A 10,262-nucleotide genomic window follows, 5' to 3' on the forward strand; every position below is an offset into this window, starting at 1 on the left:
ATATAATTTTATATTACATTTTATTCAGATATAATACAACTCAAAATATAAGACTTATCCAAATATAGGATTAGAAATATTATGTAGATTCACTCATTAAAGATATTTTCCACAACTAAATGGAAGAACAAATGTTAGCACTTGGCAATATCCTGGGGATTCAACAAAGCACATAACCGATTTGTATATACACGAAAGTTGCTTATCTATGTTTAACCTTTGATATTTATTTATATCTCAATGTCTCTTTACATTCTGAAACCGAAAACATACACAAGCCATATTAAATAACATACATGAACTTGTTTGTCTAATTAAATAACGAACTCTTCCATTTTAATAAAATGTTTAATAAAATAGGTCAATGGACTAATCAAATGCAATAAATATTCATAATTCGTAATTTATCTTAAATGGTATATATGAATTTGTTGGTTCAAAGAATGAACTTTCAATTTAAATCAAACATTTAATAAACTAGGTGAATAAGCCAATCAAATACAAGGAACACTTGTTTTCATGTATTATTAGATTCTTGTACAAAACTTGATAATATTTTAAAATATAAAACATTGTACTTGAAAATAAAATTGAATTTATAAAATTAAATTTGAAACAATTATACCGGAACACTATTGGTAGCTACTGCAGGATTAGGAGATGCCACTAAAGTTCACTATTGTATCCTAAAAAAAAAGGTAATAAATTGCATAAATTTCTCTTTTTGATTCAAAGAAATTTTAATCATTTATCGAGTTAGGGATCTTTGATGCTCACGTCTGTTTATAATATCACTTTTTTTATTTACCTATTACAGAAAAATCACTTGTGCAAAAATTTGTATTATTTATTTAATTTTGAAATTGAAAATGAATAAAAATTTTAAAACTTGAGAATAATTATTATATATTCATTGTTTTTTATAGATTAACACAAATTATTGTATTATCATTTGATTTATAATGACAATATTTCTATTTTTTATTTTTTTAAGCTTTTCTAATCCTTATACAAGCTATTAGCATTTAATACAGATTACGTTTGAATATGGGCTCCACACTTCTAAATTTAGGAGAGTTATAAATAATTATAGAATGACTAATTTTTAAGAAACATTATTTACCAACTTATTAATTATTAAAAAAATATTTTAATTTTAGTTTAAAAATTATAAAGAGGGTATTTTAGGCAATGAAAAGAAAAGATACACGTTTGAAACTACTACTCTCATTTTAATTAATAAAAACGATCATGTTCATTTATAGTATGGAACAAATGACACACGACGTCGTGTGCTTGGAGAAAACGATGTCGTTTTGACCTTTAACGGATAATCGCCTTCCCATATTTACGGTGTGACATGTTATCCCCGCCCGGATCACAGCCCCGCCTTCCTGGAAAGCGGAAATGTTTTTATTTCCTAATGGCAGTCTCGATATTTTCACGGCCAATCAGGGGTACATTTGGCCCTTAAAACTTTAAAACCACTGAAAATTCCCAAAACGCTTCGTATTGGACGGGAATCTCTCTCTCCCTCCTCCCTCCTCTCTCCTCTCTCTCGCTCCCTCTCTCTGTGCCGAAACAGCACTTTTCGAGGCGCCTCTTTTTCCCCCCTTAGGGTTAGGGTTTCGTAGGCGCGTTTCCTTCAAAAGATGATGCTGAGAACCTTCAATTATCCCCTCTCATCCTTCATTTGCTGTCTTCAAAAGTTTCCTAGTTCATACATGGCTTAAATCTGCCTGTTTTTATTTTCTGGTAATTTTTTTTCGTCCCTGTAGATGAATTTTTTCTTTTTCATTCGTTTTCCAAACCTCGAATTCATTTCCAATATTTGCTTTGACATCTGTTTAAGTTTTAGCGGCATTAATTCTTGTTCGTTATTGTTTTACATGGGTTTTGTTCTCTTATTATGTCATTTTAGAGCTGAATCAGTGTTTTAGTAAAATTTGTTTCGAGTTTTAGTGGCCTTAATAATTGTTCGTTGTTGTTTCATATGAGTTTTGTCCTGCTATTTTGTAATTCGAGAGCTGAATCAGTGTTTTAGGCATGCGTGAGGTTTAAAAGTTTGTGTAGTGCTTGCCCTAATTTGGTGAGGTATTTTAAATCCTGGAGCTATTGATTTTATTAGTTGGAAACATCATGTATGATTCTCTATATGATAAAATGATTTGTGTCAATCTTTTCCGCCACAACCTCTTTTCAAGTTTTTCTCCCTTCTGTAATTTAATAATGATGCCTGTGTTTTCTGAATGACTGGTCTTCTGACATATTTATTTATTCTTATTAACTTGTTCTGATTTCTTGTTTGAGTTGTTGGTGTATAAATTTTTTGGCCGTTAAGAGCTTTTATAATTTATAGGTTAATAGAAAATTGGTATTGAAATAGTATTTTTTTTCTGCTTCTTGTTTGGATGTTTTATTGACCAAAATCTGGTCCTCATGTCTCAGTGCACGATTTGCATGCATTGAAACCTCTGGATCTGTTCACAGTGACAGATTGTCATGAATGGCCCGTTCCACCAAAAAGGGAACGAGCCATTTCTTCTTCTTCTTCTTCTTCTTGGCTGTTGGGAAAACTGAAAAGTTAGATAAAGTTCTTGAAGTATTTATATTGTTATAAATATGGCACAGTTAGAATACTACATGGGAGTTTCTTTTGTTTATTATCTGTGTTCAAGTTATTGCAAGGTTTCACTTGGTAACTTTAATTGCATTTGGAAGTTTAAAAAAAATTGTTTTGAAATTGGGCATTGGGCTTTGTTTTTGTACTTTTTTGTATTTCAAAACTTAATGCCATTTTATTAATTTGAGATTTAAATGAGTAAATTTGCAATTTTTCTGTTCCTCCTATTGTCATTTTCTACTCCTGTGTTACTTTTGATTGTAGTGTTTTCTGACATTTCTCCTCTCTACTTCTACAGTGGTGGCAGCCCTGGAATGGAAATGTATAATGCTTTTGAACATGGGAATACAGAAAATTATCTTGTAGTTCCTTGTCTTAAATCTCATTAATATTTCAATCAAATTAAATCTTTGTTCAAATGGTTTACTGAAACTAGTTGTGTGCTGTGTATTCTCATGATTTTGTTTATGGTGTAACAATCAATGACATCTTCATGTCCTGGCTTTCAGATTCAGGGTACCGAGTCAAACCAACATTTAACAACTCCAGTTCTTGAACAAGTTGAAGCTATGTATAACGAGGGGGCCCCGGAGTTTGTTGTTGAACAGGGCTTGTATTATCCTCATGCCACCAACTATGGGTATTACTGTACAGGTAAATTCGTAATTCTTTCTCTGTATGTATATATTTGTAGATTTTGATGGGATGATGATTTACTGTGTCTCATTTGTGCGTCATATTGATTGAATGTGGTCAGGATTTGAATCGCCCGGCGAATGGGATGACCACCATAGGGTTTTTGGTCTAGATGGTCTTGATGTCCAGTACGCGGTGAGTTGGGTTTCCTTTTCATTTTTGGTAAATTTTTTGTATATCAGTTTTTTTTTTGTGGCATTTTATTTATGGCTGTTTTAACTTCCTTTCCTCTTCCCTGTTCAGGGTGCGCAAACGGATAATTTGCCTTTTGTATATTATACACCTAGCTATGGATATGCACAGTCTCCATACAACCCATACAATCCTTTCATACCTGGAGCTATGATAGGAGTTGATGGTCCATTTGTAGGGACGCAACAGTATTACACTGTCCCCCCTTATCAGAACACTGTTTCTTCACCTGCTTATTTCCCAATTGTTGCCCATTCTAGACCAGATATTGTCCCAAATAGTTCAACAGACCCCTCGTTAGACCCTGGTGCATCTGCTGCTAGTAGAGCTGTTCGTCCAAGTCTAAAACATAATCTCTCATCAGCATCTCCAACCTTATCCATGACACCTCAAAGGCCTGCTTCAAATGAAACACATTCATTGACAAAGATATCAGAAGGGTCAAGAGCCAATGCTGGATCAAGTAATCAACCTGTAACACATGGAAGCATAATGACTGGTAGTTTTCCCAATCCAGCTTCATCGCACATTCTTCAGGTATGAGCAGTTGGCTGACATATTTGAGTTGCAAACACATTCCCTTTTTTCCTATAAGTCATGTGGAATTCTCAGTATTCTGAAATGGGCAAATATTTTTGAAATCAATGTGGAATTGGCTCTTGCACAAGAGCTCTCTGACCTTGTCAGTGTATGAGGAGTTGATGTTCTGCCCACTACTGCATTTTATTTTGTTATTCTTAAAAATCCTATATAATTTTCTATTTTATACATTTATTTTTAATATATTCAAGATTCTGCAGTTCAACTTTGGGCACCTAGATTCACTATCAAGCTGCCCTTTGTCTCTTTGACTAAAAATTTACTTAATGAATCCTTTGATATTGTGTCAGCTAGATTTCAAGTGGTTGAGTAACTTGAGTTGACGCAAGATGTCAAGTGATAGAGTTTAAGGTGCTTTACATTTGGTTTAATTAACTTGTATGGAAATTCAAAAGCCTTTCCCTAAAACCATATATATTTGCAGATATGTTGGATCATTGAAATATTATTTTTACTGTTATGATCATCATCATCATAGAGCAAAATACATGTACTTCCTCTGGCTTTTTTAAAATTTTGAAGACTTTAGCATTTATTTTTACTGATACTCCTCTGTGAGTTGACTTACAAGTAAGATGGAAAGTAGATGGCACGATAAAACCAATTTACCAGATTTTTGGACTTTATTTTGAGGTTAGCTAATAAAATGACACCGATACCCTTTAGTTGACACTTTTTCCTTATCTCCTTTTGGTGAGATACCTGTGGATTGCTACTTCCAATTTAATAAAAATGGGTGTCTAGAGGAGATGAGGGTGACAGCAGTAGTGTGTTAGTGGTGATCTTCATGATGTGTTCCAGTGATAAAAGATACTGCAATTTTGGGCCATGGCAAGATTGGGTTGAGTTACAGTTAACCGTAGCTGGTCCTTTTGGCGATGATATGATCAAGGCATTCATGTGGGATGGTGGCTGTGTATGGTCAAAATTGCAGGAGGTGTGCACGTGTGCTCTGTGTTGAGGTATAGTAGTTGTGGGGTATTTGGCAAACAGCAGTGTGATGCGATCATGCAACTAGTGTGTGGAGGTGGATGGGATGGTGGCGGTGACCATTGAGTGGCTGCTGATGGTAATGGGTGTTGAACTGTTGATGCATAAACTGAAATGAGTTTTGGATTTTTTTTTCCTGAAACCAATTGTGAGAGAGTGCGAGAGCGAGAATTGATGGTGGCATGGCTTGTGTATTTTGATCAAAGATGGCAATTTGCAGGGGGGGTGAGTTGGGTTTTGGTTAGCATTGTGATGGCGATGTGTGGTGGGTTACTTTGTAAACTACTTGTACTGTTCATGATGATACTGTTCATGTTACCAGGTTATGGGTTTTGATGTTATTGAAGATTTGAAAATGAAGCTGAAGATGATTGATGGTGTTTGTATTATCATGGCAATGTTGGGTTGTCATGGATGCTTGGAGTGGTTTCTATGGAAGTACTATGTAGTTGATTTGTTGGTAGGCTGCACAAGATAATAGGAAAAGATGAAGAGGAAGGGAACTATAGGTTGGATTGTTTGTGGGAGGTAGTGGCAGCAAGGTTACTACTGGCGTTTACAGTGGTGATTGTAGAAGTTGAATTAGACATTTGGACCCACATAAAGAATGTTCACTTCTATTGTGCCTTTTTGTTTTATTTTATTATGATAATAAAAGAGCGAGTATCCGTTTAAGGGCACCAACTCAATCCAAGATAAGAACCTTGACAAAATCCCCAGAGATCCAAGCGAGAAGAGAATACTAAATCCAGTTTTCAGGTTCTGTATGGTCCCCTCCTTTCCTTGGTTGCTTTTCTATATCTTTTCTTCCAAATGCACCAAAAAGCACAAAGGGGAACCTCCTCTGAATTTCTAATCCTATATTCCTAATGCCTGCTTGCCTTTTCTGTCTGCAACCTGTAAATTTCTAGCTAAGGAGAAAAAAAAGGGGGGGGGGGGTGTTGCATAACCCATTCAACACCAAAGCTCTGCCGAATCAGAATCTAAACATTCCTGTAAAATTATCAGTGCAGCAGAATGTTGTTGTCACTCTCCCCCATCTTAGCATAAATTTTCTTTCAGCAGGTACAAGTACAATGCCTCTTTTCCTGAGATTATCCTGCGTTAGAATAGCTCATTTGTAGAGCCTGATTAAAATGTTGCAAATGCCTGGGCCCATGATCCCCTGATTGGATGGGAGAGCATAATTGATCCCACCCTGCTGAATGAACTTTCTTGTTCGGTTGCTGTTGCCATATAAGAGACCTCTCTGAAATTCTGTAAACATTTTCCCACCAAAACTGGGATTGCGAAAGTGACAATAAATAGGTAGGGAGGCTGGAAAGGATGTTTTTGATTAGGTTTATTCAACCTCTCTTGGGAAAAAAGTTCTTTCTTCATCCTGCAAGCCTTTTTTTCAAATCTTTCCATGGCATTAATAGTGGCATCTAGATGATGGCCCAAGTGCATCAATGGTAGGCTGCCAACCTCACAAGTCTCAACCTTTATTAGCTACTATCTGGTAAGCATTCCCCTTATTCTTGCTGGAATAATTTCTCTTTTATTAACATTTTTTTTGAGACTGGAGACATCTTCAAACAAGAGAAACACACACCTCAAGTGCCTTAGCTGCTTTTCATTGTGTTTCTAAAAAAATATTTGTATGATTTCATAAGTAGGTAAATCAATATCAGAATCATGGATTAATCCCCCCTCTTAAAGCCCCGTATGAAATCTCTTTCCATATTTCTCCCAATCACATTGGAGGGCCTCCAGAACAATGATGAACAGGTATTAGAGATGGAGGATCTTCCTGCCTGAGGCCCGAGGCGTTGTTAAAGAAAACTTGGGAGTTCCATTAACAATAACTGAAATAGCAAACAATAGAAATGCAAAAGCTGATCCAATTACTCCATTTGGATCTGATCCTATTCTCTTCAGGAAATACAAAAGAAAATCCTTAGAACTTTCTTAAAAGCTTTTTTGATGTCCATTTTACAAATCAACTAGGTTTATCTGGAAATAAATGTCAATTTATAAATCACACAATGCTGCTTCACTAGTCCCTTTCCAGTTTTTGAAAACTTGACAAGTTTGTGTCTAGAAACAACTTCATTCAAGCTCTTTTGGTGTGACAAAGGTAAAAGTCCAAAAAAAAGCAGAGTTAATTATGTTCACTAGATATCGGTGTCAAAGGAGGTTTTGGTTTTTTTCAGAAACATTTAAGGGTGTTTGGTTAGTGCATTTTTGTCCTTATTGTTCTTTTTGGACTCCCTAAGTGGTGTTTAAAGTTTGTGATGTTTCATTTTTTTTTTGTAAATATTTTTTGTGAGATCCTGGCCTGTTTTTAAAGTTTTAAAAACTTCTCTTGATTTTCCACTGAATCTTTTTTTTTTTTATAGCTTTTGATCCATTCTTGCTCCTACCATTACCAGAGCTTAGAGATTGATTTTTCACTTGCACATGTTTTTGCAGGGTAGAAGTGCTTCTGGTTCAATTCAAGCCATTGATGGCATGCCAAATGGGAAGGTACTGTCTCATCGTAACCAGCTAAAAGTTGCTCTCCCTTTCAATAGTGGCTTGTCTGACTTTGGTTCAAGTGCTCATGGACGGGCTCCTGTAGATAAGCTTCGGCCAAAGTACCACCACTATGGCACAACTTTGAATGATGCAAATGGGAATCCAGATGCATTGAATGAGCAGAATCGTGGTCCTAGAACCAACAGATCAAAAAATCAGTTGTCTGTTAAAGCCTACACAACCAAGGTGGGAGATAGTAATGCACAAGGAAACATAATTATTTATACTGATCAGTACAACAGGGATGATTTCTCAGTTGATTATTTGGATGCAAAGTTCTTTGTAATCAAATCCTACAGCGAGGATGATGTGCACAAGAGTATTAAATATAATGTTTGGTCATCTACACCCAACGGGAATAAGAAGCTGAATAATGCTTATGAAGATACGCAGCGAGTAGCTGCAGGGCAGTCCAGGCGCTGTCCTGTTTTCCTGTTCTTTTCTGTAAGTTCAATTGACACTGCATCACTTTGTTTTCATATTTTAAATCATTTTTTAAACTAGGTAATACTGATGCAAGGGTCTCTCATAATCTGATTGCAGGTCAACGCAAGTGGCCAATTCTGCGGTGTTGCAGAGATGATTGGTCCTGTTGATTTCCAGAAGGATATGGATTTTTGGCAGCAAGATAAATGGAGTGGAAGTTTCCCTGTCAAGTGGCATTTTGTAAAGGATGTGCCAAATGCCAACTTTCGGCACATCATATTGGAGAACAATGAGAATAAGCCAGTAACTAATAGTAGAGATACACAAGAGGTCAGCTTGTCTTTTTATTGGTTGTATTATTTTACTTTTTCTGGCTTTTAATTTGCTCTAATAAGGTTGCCTATTTTGTGCCAATATATGTATAATATCTAATCTATGTGGAACATATGTTGAACCCACAATGATAAGAACTAGGTTAAATATTAGAAGTGCACACAAATCTAATACTATTGCATTGTATAATTTAAAAACAGCTTAATATATAAAACGATGAGACAGCTTTATGCCTTTTGAACGCCTCTCTCTCTCTCTTAGACACATACACACACAGACACATGTGTTCTGTGGTCTACTTTGCATTTTCTGCCATGGTAAATTTCCATTGCCTTACATGTGACCTTTTAATTTTAAAAGTTGTTAGGGCTCATCCCAACTTGATTATCTGAAGATTCAAATTTGTTTTGTCTATTTGCAGATAAGGTACAAGCAAGGTCTAGAGATGCTGAAAATATTCAAAAATTACACTCTCAGGACATCTTTACTTGATGATTTTATGTACTACGAAAATCGTCAGAAGATCATGCAAGAAGAGAAAGCCAGGTTACTTATTAAAAGCTACGAAAGTCCCTTCTTCGTAACCACAATAGACCCCCCACGCAAGCTTAGTAGTGGTGTTGACTCCCATTCGAGAGAAGTTGAGAAAATTAGTCAGCACAATGACGCAAACAGCTCAGAGAATGCTGCAGCTACAGCAACCGAACAGGTTTCCCTGACTCCCCATGTTACAAACATGACAAACCTAACTAGTAGGGATGAAAATGATGTGCACGTAGAATTTGAATCAAAAGACGATGTATCTTCATTAAAAATTGGTTCACTCACTATCAGCCCAAAGCAGGGTGAACTCAAACATTCGACTGACACTGCTTCAACTCCTTCGGCTACTGAACCGGTTGATGTTGTGACAGTTGGTTCAATGCCTATAAAAGTTAATGGATTTGCCGAATCTTCAGGTTTTCTTACAGTTGGGACGATTCCGCTCGATCCTAGAGCTCTGCAGAAAGACAAGTCAGGGGGTTTTGTGAAAGGTGGATCCTAACATTAAAAATGCAGTGTTGTTTCGTGATTATTTGTAAGTTCATTTTGGGGTGGAGCATGTAATGCATAGCAATATTGGCGCGTTCATGATAGAAGTCTCTTGTAAACCCTGAATGGGTTGCTTCAAGGTCGCCCCTTTTTTTTTCCTTCTCTTTTTTTGCATCTTACAGTGGGTTGATATGCTGTTTTGGTGCAGAATACTGATATCTTTAGCTTTTGTTGGGGGTTATTGGTGTTGGTGGCTGAAAATTTATCGGAAATACTGAGTGTAAAACTTTTCTCTTTTTCATTTAGCCCTTCCATTAATGGATTCAAAATAGAGATACTTTTCTTTTCCTTCCATTTCCATTTCTTATCACACTTTCTTTGTGGTTGCTTTACCTGTTGCATGGAAAATGCATGGTAGGTACAATTAATGAATAAGCGGAATAATCCTCCGAATGTGATGAAGTGATGAATTGCCTACTGTTAAAGAATGACATGAAAGAAAGAAAAACAGCTTTGCTGCTATGGCTGGATTTGTTTTGTTGCATGTTTAGTAGGCAGACAAGGGAACTGTTCTCTTAACAAATTCAATTGTGGGGGGTGGTCTTAACAAATTCAATTGTGGGGGTTAAAGCAGAGTCAATAGATGGATACATTTTCTGGTCGACTGGCATGATCCTGCCATTGCTATAACTGTTTTCATGTTGATGTTATTTACCTTTGGCTTGTGTATACCATTTTTGAAAAATTATGCAGAGAAAAATTGAAAGGAAAAATATCTTGCAGGAAAGGGCAAAACTGTCAGTTTGGTCAA

At 36.0% G+C, this 10,262-nt stretch overlaps 1 protein-coding gene across 1 annotated transcript; it reads left to right on the plus strand.

Moving 5' to 3' along the window:
- The first annotated feature begins 1,504 nt into the window (after positions 1-1,504).
- Positions 1,505-9,803, plus strand: LOC131151695 (YTH domain-containing protein ECT4). Its single transcript, XM_058103044.1, has 8 exons — positions 1,505-1,755; positions 2,922-2,985; positions 3,133-3,277; positions 3,381-3,454; positions 3,563-4,048; positions 7,556-8,104; positions 8,204-8,416; positions 8,841-9,803. The coding sequence occupies exons 2-8, from the start codon at positions 2,938-2,940 to the stop codon at positions 9,462-9,464; spliced, it is 2,139 nt and encodes a 712-aa protein (XP_057959027.1). The 5' UTR covers positions 1,505-1,755; positions 2,922-2,937; the 3' UTR covers positions 9,465-9,803.
- The last annotated feature ends 459 nt before the right edge of the window (positions 9,804-10,262 follow it).

Source organism: Malania oleifera, chromosome 3, assembly GCF_029873635.1.
Source record: "Malania oleifera isolate guangnan ecotype guangnan chromosome 3, ASM2987363v1, whole genome shotgun sequence".
In the NCBI taxonomy this organism is placed as follows: Eukaryota; Viridiplantae; Streptophyta; class Magnoliopsida; order Santalales; family Ximeniaceae; genus Malania; species Malania oleifera.

What these genes read in the sequence shown, in the direction of transcription:
- LOC131151695 (XM_058103044.1), top strand. Translation starts at nt 2,938, where the DNA reads ATGGAAATGTATAATGCTTTTGAACATGGGAATACAGAAAATTATCTT. An exon ending in GTCTTGATGTCCAGTACGCG is followed by an intron (nt 3,455 to 3,562) that starts GTGAGTTGGGTT and finishes TTCCCTGTTCAG; the next exon opens with GGTGCGCAAACGGATAATTT. An exon ending in CTGTTTTCCTGTTCTTTTCT is followed by an intron (nt 8,105 to 8,203) that starts GTAAGTTCAATT and finishes ATCTGATTGCAG; the next exon opens with GTCAACGCAAGTGGCCAATT.